The following is a 20,176-nucleotide window of genomic DNA, read 5'->3' as shown; positions in this document are numbered from 1 at the left end:
CCGGACATCACCATCCCCGACGGCTACAAAATCACCCGCAAGGACCGCCCCGACCATCCAGGAGGAGGCATCGCCATCGGCCACAAAAGCACACTCCGACTGACCACGCACTCTAACGACCCTACGGTGACCAAGGAACACCTCCACTTCAAGATCCAGACCAACACCACCGTCCGGGAATCCTCATCTACAGGCACCCCGCTTCACCGACGCCATCGTAGACCTCATCGCACCCCATCTGCAGATTGAATCCTACTTGGAGACCTCAACTTCCACCTGAACAACCCCAGTGACCAGAACACTGCCTCCCTCCTGGAGAACCTCGCCAACATCTGACTCAAGCAGCTAGTTATCGTACTGACCTACAAAGGCAGCCACTCACTCAACCCCATCTTTGCCTTCTTCGGGAACATCAGCTACAGCCACACCACCAAAATCTCCTGGACTGACCATCACTGCGCATATCTCACCTTTGCCACGCCCTCCGTACACCACGGTCATCATTGCCTCCCCTCCCCCGGCGCAGCTGGATCAAGGTCACGGAAGAGCTTCTCTTCAACTCCCTCAGCACAACCAATCCGCCAATGCCTACGGATGCCAACACTGCAGCTCATAACCATCCACTTCTAGTGATCATAGTCCCATTGTAATTAACCTGCTACTTCATTCCAATGGAAAGTTAAGAAGGGATATCAGAGCCTGTAATTTGCAACCTACTATCAATAATTTAAGGCTGATATGGAGTACACGTGACCCTGCACATCTTTTTAAGGAGGTGATGCGCACTAACCTGGAAAACTTATGTTTGAGTGAGGCGGACCAGGGCAGTCAGGTGGTGGAGGCTTTCGCAGATCTCTTTGTTAGGATTAGAAAGACCCTCTTAAAACCCAAAGCCTAAGCCTCATACCCCGCAATGGTTTAATGCTAAATATTAAGCAACTAACAGGGCACTCCGCCAAGCCCTGTTATCTCTACCCAGAGATTCAGCTCTAGTGGTCCTCCGTCGTAAACAATACAAAGGGTCTGATTACGACCCTGGCTTTTCCGGAAACCAGTGTCACTTTCTGGCAATCTTCCTGCCCGCTGCCCAGGCGTTCCAACTGCTGGATTATGAAGCAGGTGGTAAAATCGCCCTCAGACCACCAAATGTAATCCTGCTACAGCAACAGCGGCAAAAGAAGTAGAGGCGGTCCATGGTGGCGGTACCGCCATGTTTGCTGCTGGCCCAATTATGAACTGCCTTTCCGCTGACCTATGCATGGCGGGGACACCACCATGCGAGAGTCGTTGGAAAGCCAGTTCAAGTGGCCAAATCTGCACCTAGGATTATTGTGCCCATGTGCAATGTCACTAATGCACACAGAATGCGATGAAATACCTTTTTGTTTCATGGTCACGCAAGCAGAGTGGGAGGATTCGAATGGCAGACTTGCACCGACTGACTGGGATCTCTTTCGTGTGTGTCCTGCAGTCGGCAGTGTGTGCACCTCGAACATCTTCCAGTTTGTCTACTGAGCCAAGGGAACTGCTGTCATGACTCCGCCGCTGGTCACCCACCAGCCCTGCAGGAATCTCCTGATTCGGAGGGTAGGGAGGCCAGCTGCCTGGCAGTTTGCTCTGTCTCGCTGCAGGACGGTGGTACTTGCCGAACTCATAATTTGGCCCGAAGTTATTACTGTTGAATGCCATCAGGAGGTAGTAACAAGCCACTGGGAAATGTTAGTCCAGGCATCACAGGTGGGCAACAGTAAATCATTTTGGTCCACTGTATCTGAGCTGAAGTGCACAAATGTAAGATCCTCCAGGCCTATCACATGCCATATCGCTAGTTGCACCTGGGAGGAGCACTTCGGCAAAATATATGCTGCACCAGCATCATTGGACACCTTTATCATAGACTTCGGCCTAGTATCAGGCTTTCAGGCAACAGTGTCGGAAGTCGAAGACGCTGTTAATCAAAATGGAGGAGGTAAGGCGCCAGACCCTGACGGAGTACCTATCGACCTACTAAAGCAGAGGTATTCATACTGGGAGGCGCGCCACCCTGTGGGCCATGGATGGGTTCCCAGCTGGGCGCAAATGCTACTGCAAAACAGCAGATAGCCTATAAGTGTGGTGATGTTTATTTGACGCTTTTCCAGGCTGTCTTCATTTATTCAAAGCCCTTGAATAAAGAACTGTGACCGGAGTATCGTGGGGGGCGGGGGTCAGTGAGTGTGCTGGCAGGGTCTTTAAGGGTTTTGTGTTTTCACAGTCATGTAAGTGCATATAAAATAATGCACTAACGACTTAATTGAAAAATAAATGCAAGTCAGACTAACTGGTGATAAATGTACTCTTTTAGATTATGAATCCTCAGTAATTAACTACCATCATCATTGCAGATGTCTGTGTGTGTTTAAAGGTCAGTGACAAATAATTGAACCCTAGTCGGTGAAGAGGAATAGTGACCTTTGTATTTATAGTCAGGGCCACTGTGCAATTGTGCAGTAGGGGGCGTTTGTTCATATAATTATGGATTTCTTGCATTGGCCACTTAATCCATCATCTGCTGCATATTTCGCAGATTTTAACGAAAAAAAATGTTTCTAGTTCAACCGGTCCAAAAGTTACTAAAAATGCAGCAACACATGTTGCCCCGCAGTGGAAGGCCCTTTGTAAAGGTTGACTGTTCACCTTTCTGTGGCTTTTTGCTGAATGTGGGTATTAAACTGGTACTTGTGAGGGACAATATATTGCATTGTATTGTATTGTAATTTATATAGCGGTTAGTACCCCTGATGAGGCTTCAAAGTAACCCTGGGCAAAGCACTACTCTACGCTCGCGTAGTTAAACGAAGTTTGCGCTACTTCGCACTACGCAAACAGCACTTAGCACAGTGCAAACACGCGTAGCGGTAATTTTTTGCTTGCTCGCGGTCCTCAACGTCAAGTTGGCGACCGCGAGCAAGCAAAATGACATCCCGGAGAGACCGTTTCCTCGTTCGCGATCAGCAACATCAAGTTACCGATCGCGAGCGTGGAAAATAAACCTCCCGGTGAGATCCTCAACGCGGGGAGGTCAGGTTTCTAATTGCGAGTGGTCGCGTATGCTCGCGTATGCTCGCGACCGCTCGCGATGAGAAACTACAAGTCCGCGTTGAGAAAGCTGCAGCTCGAGTATAAATCTACTCGAGCGGCAGAAAACTACAGCTCGCACTGTGCAAGATGCCATTTTCAATGGATGTATGATAGTACAACGCGATCATTTTGATCGCGGTACTTTACATCGTGGATTTTACAACGCAAGTTGTTACAACGACTTGCGTTGGAGGGAGCGGATTGAGGATTATTATAATCTTATATTCCAACACCAGTCCACGTAACAGTAGGGAAGGTGTTGGAATATAAAATTACAATATTCCTTAACCAACAGCGCCATCCAGCGCAAGTCGTAGTAACGACTTGCGTTGTAATGGCAGCATGGTAAAGGTTGTGCGGTGTAAACACCGCGTTGTAAACGACGTTTACCGTTTTCAATGATTGCACAGTGCCAGGATGCTTGTCCGCACTGTGCAATCATAGAAAACGGCATCTTGCACAGTGCCAACAGGGTACTACACAGTTCGCGTAGTGCTACGCATAGCTCGTGTAGTGCGAAGTGCACTTTGCATAGCTTCACGTAGCGCTATTTCGCAAACTACGCCCAGCCCTACTTCAAAGCGCTTTTTCAGCGAGTAGCACGCTACTCCACGACCCATAGAGGATTAATGTTGAATTAGCATAGTGAAACATGCAAGTACATTTTAAGTGGTGGATAGGTTAGTCAGTTATTTGGATTCGGAAGGATTTGTATGTATATAGCGCTTGTTACCCCTGAGGGAAGATCACATAGTCTAAGCTAGGCTGATGCAAAATGAGGCTGTGTTTGAGGTGAAAGAAGTTCTTAAATATAGTTTTTAGTAAAAAGTAATCAAACTGTATCTATTGCAGACATTTTTATGTCTCCATTATTCCAGAGCTCAGCTGATAACACCCCTACATTATACCTCAAACAGAATAAATTGTTGCCGCCATGAAGCTTTAAGCAGAGCCACTGGAATTATTCAGCAAGAGAGGACCACATTATGCAGCAGGTTGACTAAACTATGCAGCAAGAAAAGATAAATTATGCAGCACAATGCGGCACATTTTGTGGTTAGCGTTGCTTCATTATTTAGATATTTTAACTCATGGTAACGCTGTCAGGGGAAATAGTTCACCTAATTAGTACCAGTTTACCACTCAAATACAGCAATGAGCAGCTACAAGATTACCAGTCAATCTTTGAAAAGAGCCTTCCACTGCTCCAGAACACTTTGCCACATTTTAAGGAACTTTTCTTCCATGTGAGCAAAATCAATTTTATTTGTTAAAATCTGCAGATTATGCAGCGGATGATGGATTATGTAGCAAATGCGGTAAACTCATAATTATGTGGAAAACGCTGCTGCAGAAGCTCATAATTACAGGGGCTCTATCTTTAAGTGACTCAGTCAATTAAGGCTGGTTTCTTCTTTTCTGCACCACCGCCACAACCTTCGCTTTCAGGCAGAGGCACCTCAAATTCAGCCTATTCGTTCAAAGACCGTCTTTTTTGTGATAGCTGAGTCCATGGGGCAGCAGGTAGGGCCTCAGCGTAATGGTCCAGGAGAAAGAGGAAAGGAGCGAGATTCATTGATATTGTCAAAAAGATGGCCTAAAATAGAGAGCACTGCATGCAGACTCATTTTTATGTTTACAAATGGCCAGAAACAGCTTCGTCGGGGAAATACCCCAAAGAAAGGGACAATAAAAGTGCCCTTTTTTTTTTTTTAAAGGGCCATTCATCAGTGCAGCAGGTACTGCTGTTAGGTGTGTAAATGGCCACTGCTGGTTATCATGATTAGAGCAGATGTAGAAGGACTGGGGCCCAGCTGCATCACAATTACGACTGTCTACCTTAAAAAAAAAAAAAAGGACATGGCAGCTTATGTTCCTTACTAGCATTACGACCGAGGGCACGCTTGCTCTTTTTCTTTTGAACGGGACAGAGAGCCTGTTTCAAGATTGAAGTGATGGTCAGGCATGGTGGGTGTTGGACTTGGCCCTTTTTGGCTTAAGTTTCCTATACGTTTTGCTTTCCCCCTAGAACTTTTTTCTGACATGGTGTTGCCAACATATATGCTTTGGGCACTTTGCCACTGTGGATCAGTGTCCAAGTGCAAGTACTCCCTATCCTATGTAAACTGTAATAGTAATGGGTTGTCCATGATTGGTATGTTTGCCTTACTAGTAAAGTACCTAGTAAAGTGCACTGTGTGTGCCAGGGCTGGTAATGCAAATGCTACTAGTGGGCCTGCAGCGCTAATTGTGCCATCCACACCAGTAGCCTTAAAGAGAGAGGTCAGGCCTGCCACTGCAGTGCCTGTGCAGAGTTTGTTAAACTGCCATGTTGTCCAGACAAGTGCACCCACTTGCCAGGCCTTACCCTTCCCTTTCTATGCACATCAGACACCCCTATGGTAGGTCTAAGGTGCCCCCCTGGGCAGGGTGCAGTACATGTGAAAGGTAGGGTATGTACTGAGGTGTGTACCATGTCCTGACAGTGAAATAATCTCCATTTCGTTTTTCACTGTTGAAAGGCCATCTTGCCCATAGGATAGAATGGGGAGGCAGTGTAATAGGTTTCCAGCCTATCTTCCTAAAGGCTTAAGATGGAAAGGTAAAGCTTAGTGTGCCTGTACTCACAATTCAATAACACATCTTTTTGTGAAGGTGGTCTTTGCATTTTGTGTTTGGAAACCACTCTTTTAGAAGTGGCTGGGTTTTTGTGCTCTAACATTTCTGTGTGTCTCTGCCTGGTTGTGGATTTGGTGTCTGGATCTTGGTGATAGGATCTGGGGAATGTCTTGACCACGGGAGGAGGTGAGACAGCAATAGGCTGACATACATCTTGGAGTGTAGGGGGGAGGAGTAGCCCCTAGAGGTGAAGAGGCCTGGGCTGCCGCCATAAAACAATGGCTCCATCTCCTGCTGAGTGATTAAGGACCCCCACTATCAAAGGAAGAAGGTGTCACAGGCAGGGAGACACCTAGAACTGGTTTGGACAGGGGTCAGTGCCCCCCTGAACACAAAGACTTCAAAGACTTTGAGGGGTATAACTACGAGAGCTGAAACCCCGGAACATTGGTTTGCTCAAGACTGAAAAGGATTGAAACTACTTCATGGTCAAGAGGAACCTCTGCCAAGGAAAAAACAGCTGAAGAGACTGAAGGAAAGGACTGACCCTTGCTGTGTGTTCTGGGGCTGGCCTGCAGTTTGCTGATTTAACCAAGGAGAGGCTAAATGGACTTTGCAGTGTGCTCTGTCCCCCTGCTTAAAAAGGACTGTGCTGTGTCCTGTGTCCTAAAGTTACTTGTCCCCAAGGGCCCGAGGAGGGCTGGCTCCCTGTTGTGGAAACTCAGGAACACAAAAGTTTCCAGGTGTGTGTCAGTGACGCTGTGTGCATGTGCTTTTTGCAGCCTGAGACCCTCGTAAGAATTGCCCTGTTATCGTGCACACCCGGAGTCCAAGTGATGCTCAGCGACGATGTGTGCGTGTACTTCTTGCAGCCTCAGACATTCGTGAGGGTTGCCCTGTGATCGTGTGCACCCGGAACTCAAGTGAGTCTCAGCGACGCTGTGTGCGTGTGCTTTGTGCAGCCTGAGACCTTCGTGAGGATTGCCCTATTATCGTGCGCACCCGGAACTCAAGTGAGTCTCAGCGGCGCTGTGTGCATGTGCTTCGTGCAGCCTGAGACCTTTGTGAGGATTGCCTTGTGATCGTGCACACCCGAAGCTCAAGTGAGTGTCAGTGATGCTGTGTGCGTGTGCCCTGTTGCAGCCTGAGATCATCTTTATAGCCAACGGCCTTGAATCCACAAAGTCGCATCGGAGGCCCAAGTCGCGAGAGGAGGAGAGCGGTGTCTCACCCCCCCAGGTAACGTGTGTCGCCGCCTGGAGCGGGGTGCGGGCTCGGAGAGGGAAGCTCTCGGCCTCTCATTCTTGCAGCGTGAGCCTCTGCTCCAGCTCGTGTCACGGCCCGTAATTGCCGAGGAGCGGCAGTACCGTGGCCGAGGTATGGAGCTGCACTTTGATTTACACCATACCTGTGTTGGGGGCATCTGTTGGCGGAAGCTGACCGCGAGTCAGTACGAGTGGCAGGGAGACTGTCTCGGTGCTGGAGTGTATTACGCATTGCATTATTTCGGCATTACCAACTACCTGATTATTGTATTAAGCATTGCATTATTTCTGCATTACGAACTACCTGATTGTTGCATTACGCTTTGCATTATTTCTGCATTACGAACTACCTGATTGTTGCATTATGCATTGCATTATTTCTGCAATACGAACTGCCTGATTGTTGCATTATGCATTGCACTGTTTTTGCATAATGAACTACCTGATTGTTGCATTACGCATTGCATTAGTTTGCATAATGAACTGCCTGATTGTTGCGTTACGCATTGCATTATTTTGGCATTAAGAACGGCTTGATTGTTGCGTAACAAACTGCATTATTTTTAATTGCGAAGTGCCTGATTCTTGCATTACGAACTGCATAGCATTGTATTAGGACTGCAGTGGATCATCTAGAATTGCTCATTAATATCGCCAGAACCTACAAGGGCTGACTGGCCTAATAACCGGCCAGGAGGAATATTACAAATATGCATATGCTGGATTCATATCGTGTGGTCTCATCGTATATCTTTTTATATAAATATATACTTGTTTTTATGAAACTTGTGTGTAGTCCGTTTGTGGTGTCCTCATTGGGTTACTGAGAGCGTGGTTGCATATTCTTTACACACTTGGCTAGAAGATCAGCTTGGCTGCTCGCGGCAAGCTACTGAGGGGGTGAGCAGGGGCTATCTAAGAAGGTGTCCTTCTTTCCCTGACGTGGAAGCAAGGGTCCCTATTTGGCCTAAGGTACCTACCTCAGCCAAATAGCGACCCCAAGGTCTAACAGTGGGGAAGAGGTGAAAGATGCAGAGGTTATAGCCTGATACTCAGGACTTCAGTTATCATAAGTGCAGTAGGGGTAGTTGCATTGAGGGGCTCACAACACACCAATTATGGGGATCAGTATTTTTGTGACAATACATGTTTTTGTTTGATGCATTTTCTGTTGTATAAGTCTCATATTTAGTGTGGTATATGAGCTATAGAAAAAGTACTCCTGAAATCATCTCATAAGCCCCTCCCCCTGCATGCAGCCATATCTCTCCCACTCTCCCAATCTTTGCCATAATGTTTTCGAGGGGGGCCCGACTTCAAAACAGTTTGCTTAGGCGGGGCTCAGAGCAAAAAAGTTTGGAGACCTCTGCACTGAAGCATCAATGTTGCATTCTGGGCGCCCCTTCTCACGAAAGTCTTCAGCAACCTTGTCCATTCTTCCAGTGCCTGGGGTACATCTACTATAGTGCTGTCTTTGAAAAAGGAGATCGATCACCCCCAGGCTGCTACACGCTGATCTCGTTAATTGACACCACTGTAAAAGTCTGGGGAAGGATCATCCATAATCAAAACATGGATGGGTGCATGAAGCATCAGTGCTACACTGATGTCAGGCATAGAAGAGGAACTGTTCAGCAATGCCTTAAATTAAACCTAGTCCAGGGGAAATATAGAGTGGCAAAGCAAGCCCCCTTATACCTAGCATTCATGGACTTATCATCAGCGTTTGACTGCGTTAACCGGGTCAAACTGTGGCGGCTGGTCATAGAGCATTGGACGGACACAACGCTAGTTCACCTCCTTGCCTATCTCCACAAGGATATGAAGGCAAGAGTGCGTATGAGAACTCAGGAGGAGGTGTCGGGCGAAATAGGCATCCACCGGGGGTAAGACAAAACTGCGTGCTTGCCCTGCTCCTATTTATCCTTTATACAAACAATCTTCACTTTTCCCTGCTACGTTCCACCACAGACATACCTATAATTAAAGGTAACCCGCTTCCTACACTCCTCTTTGCGGATGACGCAGTGCTCATGGCTTGCATCCCCAGGGATGCGTGCTTTTGTTGATTTTATGACCACTCTTGATTTACAGACCAACTTTTCCAAATCACACATTATGTCCTCCGGTCCCCTTGTGTAGATCCCTTTCCAACATACAAATTGGCACCCACTGTTTGAGCGGTATCAACACTTTTCCATACCTAGGTATTCTTTTTTCTGCCCAGGGTTCATGGTCCCCAAACATTGTGCACCGTTTGATCAAAATTTCCACAGCACATGGATTGCAATGCAGCCTTCCACAACATGCAAGGGGGGGTCATTCTCACCCCTGATACAAATATTTAAATCACAATGCTTACCAATTGCTATGTATGGGGCTGAGGTGTGGGAGTTTTGTAACTGCTGGCTATCCAACAGGAAGAAAACAGATTTTGCAGAAAGTTGTTATCTGTCCGTATTTCGACTGCACATGTTATCCTTCAGAAAGAGTATATAACAGTTCCGATAAGGATATGCCCAGCCCCCCTCTGGCTCTCGATCTGGCGAAACGACAAGGTTACCTTGACCAGAGACATCATAATGGATTGCCTCTATGGATACAGGACTACAAATCCCACTGATTTAAAAAGTGACGGCTGAATATTTTAAAATTGGGATGCAATCCATCTTCAATGAACCCCAAACTAGTGTAAACAAAAAAATGGTGACACAAGCCTTCCATGCTTCCTTGGAAGCACGGAGGCTTAGGGATCTGGAGGGGATACATAATGTGACTAGATATCTTGGTTTGTCCGAATTCGATCACAATACTGATTATATTCCATGTGCTCGAAGTCGATGGGAACGTTCTCTGCTTTTTCGTTTTAGGTCAGATACCATGAAATACCACCTCTGCTTTCCCATGGGTTTTGCGCACAGCCTTAAAACAAAACGATGCCCCTGTGTCGGTGTATCTGCCAATCTATGCTTCATTTGATGTTCCTCTACAAAAATATACCAAACTTTTTTTAATCCCACTTTAAAAAAAGTATTGCTATGGTCTTAAACCGTGTAGACCAGCTTTCAGATTTATATTATTACTAGATAATGAGGGAAGTACTTTACGTGTCGGGTCCTTTCTAAAATCTGCTGTTCGAGCTCACAGGTCCATCTTCAACTAATTTTATTAATGATGAGTGACCGTCATGATGACCATGTGTAAATGTATTTTTTAAGATCTTGAGCGTGCTCGTCTTCCACTATGTAATGTCCACTTGGCACTTTTATATTGCATATTTTTGCATGGTTGTTTATTGTGATGCTTTTATGGATGCTATCATGCCTCCGAATAAAGTATATTGATTCTGATTCTGAACCGCTTTGTCATCAGGAATGACTGAAGGCCCTCAATATACCACATGGTATTTTTCAAGAAATAAATGCACGCTCTTGATCAGAAAGTGCGCCATGTCTTAAACTCTGACAACGACACGTGAACTGTTGTCTTGCAGATTGTATGCATTGCTTTTATATGGCTCACATAAATTCTGGACAAACCTTGACTTGAAGGGCGTTCATGCGGTGCCCCCTGAAAGTTTAATAACACCATTAAAGCTGCCTCAGCTACTTCCATTCCCAAGGCTAGCTGTGTATGAACGCGAGCAGGAGTTGAGGGACATTTTCGAAAGAACAATCAGGAACGAATCACTCAGTGTACTTTGACTTGACGGTAAAAACCTGAGTCCGTGTGATGGTATTCAAACCAGTCATCTTCAGGTGTCACGGTGTCCTTCCGCGCTGTCAGGGCATAAAGCTCGTGCATCATGAAGTATATTTGCAGGTTTTCACAGGAAAATATAAACCCAGAAACATGTACTGCCAAAGTACAAACATACTCAAATAAACAAAAGAAATCCAACATATAATAGGGAGGGCGAGTGATCAATGAATATTGAAGCACTCAGTGTTTGTGAAAATACCCCTCACACACCAACAGGCCCCTTGGTGTCATGCTTCATCATCGGGGTCTTCGCACCCCTCTATCGGGATGCGGCGTGCTGCGACCAACGACTACGTGGGAGCACTTAAGGTATTGGCTATGTGTGGTGTACAGTGTGTGGGTTATGTTTTTAAGTGAGTAGGGTGTGTGGTGAAAAAAGTTAAAAAGTACCTGGCGCTAGAGTGGGAAAGAGAAATTTTTTTATTCTGTACTCTGGCTGGTACCGTTAAAAGAAAGTGCAGGGCGAGGTCAAACCTGTTGTATTAATGAACAGGACCTCTGATGTGCTGTTGTGTCGACATGTTTCGGAGACAAGCTCCTTCTTCAGGACAGGGGCACAGACTCCCTTCCCTACTCACGTCTTCTACTACATAAAAAAGTGTATTTACATAAAAGTGAAAGTTTAATTGGCTAAGTGTGCCTACAGCGGTCTGCTACAAGCACAATGACCTCAGTTCATTTCTCTGTCCAGCATCTATGATGTCAGCTGACATGTATTAATCAGGCTAGGTACTTGAAATCAGGGGTACGTTTTCATCAGTGAACACATAGGCAGCTTTGCGCGTGGATTCACAGGATTTGGGCGTGATTCTTCTTGCCAAATACTTATGGACTGTTACCCTGTAATTTACAGGTACAGGGGCAAAAACAGACGTCAGTTCTTAAAGAACTGAACGTTAATGCGATTTTCGTTTAACAAACCTAACGGCGTGGCATACCTCTTCGTTTCGCTTCGAAGAGGTATGCCACGCCGTTAGGTTTGTTAAACGAAAATCGCATTAACGTTCAGTTCTTTAAGAACTGACGTCTGTTTTTGCCCCTGTACCTGTAAATTACAGGGTAACAGACCATAAGTATTTGGCAAGAAGAATCACGCCCAAATCCTGTGAATCCACGCGCAAAGCTGCCTATGTGTTCACTGATGAAAACGTACCCCTGATTTCAAGTACCTAGCCTGATTAATACATGTCAGCTGACATCATAGATGCTGGACAGAGAAATGAACTGAGGTCATTGTGCTTGTAGCAGACCGCTGTAGGCACACTTAGCCAATTAAACTTTCACTTTTATGTAAATACACTTTTTTATGTAGTAGAAGACGTGAGTAGGGAAGGGAGTCTGTGCCCCTGTCCTGAAGAAGGAGCTTGTCTCCGAAACATGTCGACACAACAGCACATCAGAGGTCCTGTTCATTAATACAACAGGTTTGACCTCGCCCTGCACTTTCTTTTAACGGTACCAGCCAGAGTACAGAATAAAAAATGTTCTCTTTCCCACTCTAGCGCCAGGTACTTTTTAACTTTTTTCACCACACACCCTACTCACTTAAAAACATAACCCACACACTGTACACCACACATAGCCAATACCTTAAGTGCTCCCACGTAGTCGTTGGTCGCAGCACGCCGCATCCCGATAGAGGGGTGCGAAGACCCCGATGATGAAGCATGACACCAAGGGGCCTGTTGGTGTGTGAGGGGTATTTTCACAAACACTGAGTGCTTCAATATTCATTGATCACTCGCCCTCCCTATTATATGTTGGATTTCTTTTGTTTATTTGAATATCTATTGGAGCACAAATCCAACGTTTGGCTCTGCCTCCCTCCTGTGTTTTTGATAAAGTACAAACATACTCATCTCTGTAAAAAAGAGGGGAAAAAAGTTGGCCTTTTTTACATTCTTAAACGCAGTCATCCTCATTTTAACCTGCTGCAGCAGTTGGTTCATTTTCTTAACTCCAATCCTACCACATTGGGGACACGTGCGGCCAAATTTTTCGAGGTATGGTTTGTGCATGGTGATAGGTCGGTAATTGATGTTTTTGAGTCTGTTTTTGAGGTTTGTTTGGACATACCATCCTCTGCAGGGGTGGCTTACTCTCTGCTAGTTCTTGCCAGATTCTTCATCACTCCTTAATTATTCCAGAGAAATCAGCCCTTGTGCACTTTAGAAGGGTCGCCCAAGCTGAATTTGCAGAGAAGGTACATGCAGAACCGTGTCCTATGAGACCTGTGTTTTTGTTGAAGTCTTCCTTCCTCCACACTGCCCTGCCTAGTCTTTTGTCTTTGGCAGACATTTCAGTTGCTTCTCTGTGTGTTATTTCTGCACAAATTCTGCCGGGCCTGTGATAAAGCCAGCTCGTCCCCTGGGCCACTCCTCAGAAATACCCAGTTGCCGTTGCGAAGTATTATCATTGGCACCAGCCGCATCTGCTGGACCGCTTGTCTAGTCCCATCCTCTGGAAGATAACTAAAAATCGCAGTCGGGCCGGGTGCCAGGCCGGGCAGGTGCGAAGAAACTTGGCATCAGGTCCCTTCCACATGCCTTATGGCACCTGGCACAAGCTGGGCTTTATTTTCAATTTGCTGTTCTGTGGAGAGAGGAATGGGAGCTCTGAGGGAATCATAAAGACAGAGTGGACGTGCTATATGGAAACAAGTCAGAGAATAAAACACAAATTGATAGTTTAATTTCCAAAGCCTTACTTCGGAGCTGCAAGGAAAGATTGTATTCCGTTGATGCTGTCGCCTCCGGTTTGATGCTCCCAGAGAAGGCCGTGGTTATTTGGAGACTGTGGGGTGGGGTGTTGCTGTCTGAAATGTGGCACTTGCTTTGGGGTTTGGCATCTATGCTTGGTTATGAGTGATATTGGGTGATTTGTCCTGCCCCCTTTCTGTGACCTAGGTTGATTTTAACCCTTTCCATGCTCATGACGAGCTCAGCTCGTCATGAGGTATGCCTCTCGTACACTCATGACGAGCTGAGCTCGTCATGTAACGCGGGTTTTAAAAAAACTCAGCGCGCCGCGGTAAATCCTACCGCGGCTAAGGTGTTAATATTTAATGTATTGGTGTGTAAAGCATTGGGTTGTGACATATAGCCACTTCGTAGCATGAAATTGTTCAGAGTCAAATGGGCTTCTCTTTATTTATTTATTTATTTATTTGTGAGTTTGTATAGCGCTTGAATCACTCCGGCAGGAGTATCTCTGCGCTTTGACCGGTAATCAATGACATGCAAAGTGGGGGAGTGATTTAGATTTCATTTCTAAATTTCTTGCGGTGGTCAGCCGGGGATGTGAGTCTATAAGAAGCCGAGGTTGTTTGGGCCTTGTTTCGATGCCGGCTATCAAGGATAAAGATCTATACTTTTACTACTACTATTATTATTAAATTTGTAAAGCACAAACCATTACTGTAAACAGGGCTTCCTGATGCTAAAAGACCTGTAAAAAGGAAAAAAGAGCCATTGCTCATTGCTAAGAGCTGAATACTGATCATTGTTTGCAGTTATATTAAGGTGAAAAGCCCAGGACTGGAAGCAGCATCAGTAAAGATATGCGGTGAGGTGATCACCATGACAGTGGGCGGATTGTCCACATCTATGCTTGGCCCATGGATCTGCCTTTAGCCTGGAGTTGCAGGTACTAACGAGGGTGTGGTTGTTTAAGGTCTGTTCATGTTGCACCCATGTTTTAATGTACTTACAGAAGTGCCACACAGGATCTCAAAGTAATCTCTGCTGGAGTTAAACAGGCCTGCACTGCTAATCTTACTCACCATACTAACCATACTTGTTGAACATTAGTTTAGAGTCCCCAGTTAGGTTCCCAACCATAATTCAGACTCAGACAGAAGAATAGGGTGAGACAGAACTCCAAGGCTGTCATCATGTATTGGTTATTCCTGTGCTGAGGGTTTCTTGGATATGAGGTTGGCCTTGATGAATCCTGCTTTTGTGATCTAGGTCCATCACTAACACAACCTGACAATGCGTGCTGCTTTAGCCCAGACCAGTACCTCCAGATCAGGTACCGCACTAGTCACAACTGTATCTACTTGTAAGTGTATGCACGACTACAAGCATTGGGGAAAACACCTGATGGAATTCCACATGTTACAATAGAATGGGCAGCTGTTTGACCACAGTTGAGGTATGTAAAAGTATTAGTGTTAACTTGATTTTTCTTTTAAACTCTTTTTTTATTAACAGTGCTCGTAAGACCATACAGTACAACACCATGTTTGAATAGCACAGTGGGAGATAATACCGATGGTATCCGGAAATTACACATCAGGGAAACACAAGTGTCCTCCAACATTACAGTTTGACTACCCCTCCAAAGGAGTACCCTCTCCTCTATATAGTGTTAACTTGATTGATCCAGTTAAGAAGACTTGAACCCTTGACCTCCAGACAAACACATTGATCTGCAGACCCTGCATCTTTCTATTTCAGGCCTGACTCTCTAGGGTATGTCCCACAGTGATGTTACTCAAAATGTTGCAATGTGCTATACAAATAGTAATGATATAACGTGTGAAGGGCAGTTCAGCCTTTCAAAAAATAAGCAGTGATCACATTATGATACTGTGTATACAGTCTGCAAACCTCAAACATATGCAAGTTAGAAGGTCTGTTTTTTATTCTTTATATACCGAAATATTTGAAGATAAGTAATGATTTCCCTCTCTGTTCATTGATTTTTACAGATGGCAAATCCATCTCCGTGTCTCCCCTGGAGTCCCAGCCACACAGTCCTCGGTACACCGCCTCAAGCCAGCGAGAGTGGGAGAGCCTGGAGGTGCGTGTGCGGGAGGTGGAGGAGGAGAACCGGTCACTCCGGAAGCAGCTCAGCCTGGCACAGAACCGGAGCCCCCGGCACGGCCGAGGCAACCACTCAAAAACCTATTCAATGGAGGAAGGGACCGGTGATAGCGAGAGCCTGCGTGCGGGCATCGTGGCGGGGAATAGCTCGGAGTGTGGGCAACAGCCAGCTGTGGAGAAGTGCGAGGTAAGGCATCTTTCGGGGTGCCAGCGGTTATGTTGTAAAATGTAAATGTAAATCCGTATTTGTAAAGCGCGAACTACTCACCCTTACGGGTCTCAAGGCGCTGGGGGCCGTTGTGGAAATTAAGTGAGCTATTGCCCAGAGCCACATGGTGCTGAGCTGAGCTGCTGCCGGAACCGGGGATCGATCCGTGAACCCTGTGCTCTGAAGGCAGCTGCCCTGGCCACTGCACCACACCTCTCCACTTGTACAGTTATCATCAGGACAGAGATGGGCTTTACTAGAAAGACCATGCAATGTAGTAGACTAAGCGCAACTTAGTCACAGACCAGATACGTACAACTGGTAGACTTAGAACAAAATGAGCCAATGCAAAAGACTAGAGGCATGTTTTGAGGCAGATTTAGAGCAAAGACCATCACTTGTAGCCTGCTCAAGCGAGCAGACAGACTAGGCAGCTATGTAACGAGATGGCACCAGCCAACGTACGGCCCCTCATGGAAAAATTGCATCGTTTGAACGATGGCTACACATTTACAATAGTAAAAGATATTGGCAGATGTATCCGGGCCATTTACTACAACTGTGTTGAATTCTGTTTACAAATGCAGTTTGATGGTGTAGCATGGCAGCAGGCCTAAAAAATGTTAGCATCAACAGAGCACAGTGCTTTAGGAGCTTAGCAAATAACCTGCGGAGAAGAATAACATTGACTAATGCATCAAATGTTTCTAGGAGCATAACTACAGACAATGATGAAATGGAATACAAAGAGTTGGTACATATATTGCTACTTCTACAACCAGTTTATTGACCAGATCCAGCAGATGTCTTTCTATCTATGGTGAAGGGGAATACAAAACCTTTGTAGCTTGTTGCAATCATTTGATACAACGCAATGCACCACTGGTTCGAGAAAGTTCAAACAAATAAAACTTGCTTCCCTGAAAACCGGAAACCATCAGTTCACATTATGGAGACCTTTCTGTACTTCTACTACAGAATGTGAACGTGCCTTTAGTGTAATGAATGGTGTCAATTGTCTCTCTTCTGTAATGTTCTAACAAATCATGGGGCCTCCTGTTATAGAATTTAAACCAGAATTGTATGTTCTAAAATGGCTAGAAGAAAGGCAGCAGAAGTGTTAATGAGAGGAACTGCATGGCTCGAAGACAAGTGGCTTATGAGTCCACATACAAAGGCTTTTGGGACATTTCTTGATTGGAAAAGTATCCCACTTTTATGGATGTATTTTAATGCCTACAACCCAGGTACAAAACTGCAAATAAACATGAGTTGAATTACCTATTTTTATAAACTTTAACTGGTTAGTGAAATGCCAACCAAATACTAAAACACAGATGTTGTGCTCTTCATAGCCACATCTCCCACCCCACCCTACTCGCCCAAACCTCGAGGTACCCTCCCCACCCCCCGTGGCTCTCTGCTCACAGTTCCTTTTCTTCTCTTTTACACTTAGGCCACTGCTCGGATGTGATAGAGTGGTGTGGAGGAGAGTTGTGGGGGGTGTGGAAGGAAGCTGTTGGGAGGCTTGGAAGGTCAGGAAAGCTGTAAGCAGGAATGGGTTTGGGGAAGCTTTGAATAAAAAAGCATTGGCAAAGTCAATAGGTATTCTGAAATCTGCAGTACGCCCAGATCTTATGCTTTTCTGATCACCCAGGTTTTGGCCTTTTTACTGTGGGTGAGCCTACCAACTGGTGTCTCACCCACGGTAATCACATGGTAAATGGACTGCTTGTGTTTACCGCCAGTGTCCGCCTTTTATGATAAGGCCACTGCTATGCAGCAATGGTATGAGGCACTTGGCTGGTTACACTTGAACACGTGTGTACATGCCTGTGCAGGCTGCGCACTCGAGACTACTGTCATGCACAGCCCACTAACAGCTCACATGTAGCCTGGCGCAATGGTGGTTCTGCAGGATTAGGTAATTACCTGGGATAGACCTCATGAGGGTAGTGTACACTTACGGAAAGTCAGTGTGCTTTACTGTTTTAACTATAGTGACGCTCCATTACAAACATAGTGAGGGAATTGCCTTAGAATGTAGTTTTCACTTGCCCTCCGCCTACAGTGACCATTGATGTCTTGATCTGGAGTGTAACCTATGTGAGAAAATCTAATCTGTAGCCTCCAAAATGATTACTGTACATCTTGTGGGTCACTTAGAGTTTCTATATTTTCCTAGCTCAGACCAACTCAGGATCAGAGCCCAGGCCTTGTGTCATCCTGCTGTGCCCAGTAATTACATTTTCTCCAGCAGCACAAACAAAGGCTTCCCCACACACAAAAGTGTAATTAGGAGTACTTCTCCCAGCTCCTGAGAAGGAAAGGGGTGGGGTAGGTATATTCTGTTATAATCATTCAGTTGTCACACTGTACCAGGGAAGGGCGTGCCTAAACCCACTGAACAAAGCAGAGTGCCCAGACAACTGGACACACCCAGATAGAGGCCCGCTTTGACATTCTAGTGTGCCAGTCCCTGGCAGTGATGTCAGCAAGAGGTGGAGCTGAGACATTAGGAGCTGATGTGACCAGTGGCTCCTGGATGACAACATTTTTGATTCTCCCACCATGCTGTGCAGGAGGGTTGAGACAGGAGTGGAGAGGCGATGTGGCACCCCAGGATTGGTTACAGGTGCGCCTGTTTTCTGGAACTTTCCTCTCACCTTTATAAACCCTTGCACAAGGGTAGGACTCTCTTCTTGCCTACGGATTTGCTACCTACTGAGAAGCTGGATTAAAGAATTGCCATAGAGAACTGGAAGGAGGAACTACCCTGACCCCCACTCAGGGCCCAGGACTCTGTCCAGTTGACCCCAGGACCAGTGGGTATCCCTAATTGCCAGTAAGGCTGGTCCCTTTACTCCCCATGAGGACCAGTTGAGGGAAGCCCTCGACTTTTCTGTGCCCCCCAACAAAGCCTCAAATGAGAACTAGCACAGGGAGATAGGAAGACCAGCCTTTGGCGGACTGCACCACTTTGGAGGTGAGGAGGGTTGCTGCAACTGCCCCTGGTGGATAGAGCTTGTCACCAAGAGTAAACCAGCCAGAGTTACAGCTTACAGCATTTTTAAGTTTGGGGACCTTTCTTCTTGCCTTTCGTGGCTCTCTGCTGCCCTGTGAACCATTTCCCCTGGGGTGGACCAGGTCCTGGGGGACTGCACAAGGAAGCTGGTGTAGTACAGATGGGGAAGAGGGTGTGTGTGAGGCCCCCTCCCTGTTTTCCTATCGCGCCCGGGGACCCCTATGTCCTCCCTGCTGTGCAGAAGCGCTGTCACGTTTCCATGAGATTCTGAAGATTGAGGGGGGTGCCGTTGTGCCTCCCCACTCCCCCCGCTGAAGGCGGGAGGGGCCCAGGAGCCCATCCCTGAGCCCAATAAGGAGGATGGGGGAGTGCCGCACACACCTCGCGTGGTCTGCTCTCCCTGCTCCCGTGTGTGGGGGCAGCGGGAGGCAGCCACAGAGAGTGTACGTCTACCTTCTGAAGCGGGCATACACCAAGAAAGGCTGCCGCCTCTTGCGGCAGCAAACAGGAGTACTGCTGGCATGGAGAGCCGATGAGGGCAGCTGGGGGTGGGCTCCCCTCACTGTCCTCCAACTGTGGCAATCTCTGGGATGCCTAAATGGGACCAGGAACCCCTATCAAGAGGGAGACAAATGTGGCACGAGGCCGCATTCGTAGAAAAGACCACAGCGAAAACATCAACAATGAACTCCCCGGCACAGCAGGAGAGCCAGTGTATAATATTCACTCCTCTATTAAGACTCGTTCCATATTGCTTTGCGGGGCCTGTGTCTTTAATTACGTTTATGCCCATATATCATCCTGTGGCAGTCCTAGGACGATGGGAGTCCACAAGACCGTTCAGCAATTTGTGCTTCTTCTTCCCAAGTCACCTACTGGGTTCTCACCCTAGGTTGAGGGTGGGGGGAGTGGGCAAAATCAACACCTTTCCCACCATTTAATGCATGGTCTAGCTTTCCCATGGCTGGAGGTTTTGCTCTGTTGCTGGAGCTTTTGCTCTACAGCTAGTAGTAGTTTTCTTCCTATGGGTCTTGTGTTTGGTACATTGTAGAAGGCCTTGAGGGCCTAGAATTGTGTAATGCATGGTGTGATGGTTACCCTGTAGGAGCTGATTGTATAGTCATACCAAAAGGCTTTTTCACCATGTCTGCATTACACTGATGCCCCTAGGGGCTGTTCTCACCATTAGAGGTAATTGTTACATTTATGAAAGGATGCACAAATGCAAAGTTAATCCCTGCTAAATGTTTATTGGGTGTTCATGATGATGCACATCTTTTATTGATACCTCATTATCACAATAATGACCATGATTTCTGGCAAAGTACTATCTTGTGACGTCACAATG

At 46.4% G+C, this 20,176-nt stretch overlaps 1 protein-coding gene across 3 annotated transcripts in view; it reads left to right on the top strand.

The window, feature by feature from the left end:
* Positions 1-20,176, top strand: part of LARGE1 (LARGE xylosyl- and glucuronyltransferase 1) — a 1,129,206-nt gene that overhangs the window by 440,229 nt on the left and 668,801 nt on the right. For all 3 annotated transcript variants that reach the window (XM_078669611.1, XM_078669686.1, XM_078669758.1), the window contains exon 3: positions 15,481-15,782. In XM_078669611.1, coding sequence (XP_078525737.1) covers positions 15,481-15,782 — 302 coding nt within the window. The remainder of the gene's footprint in view (positions 1-15,480; positions 15,783-20,176) is intronic.

Source organism: Lissotriton helveticus, chromosome 1_1 (genome assembly GCF_964261635.1).
Source record: "Lissotriton helveticus chromosome 1_1, aLisHel1.1, whole genome shotgun sequence".
NCBI lineage: Eukaryota > Metazoa > Chordata > Amphibia > Caudata > Salamandridae > Lissotriton > Lissotriton helveticus.
Note: the sequence above shows the minus strand (reverse complement) of the source record. Positions and strands in the feature narration are given on the sequence as shown.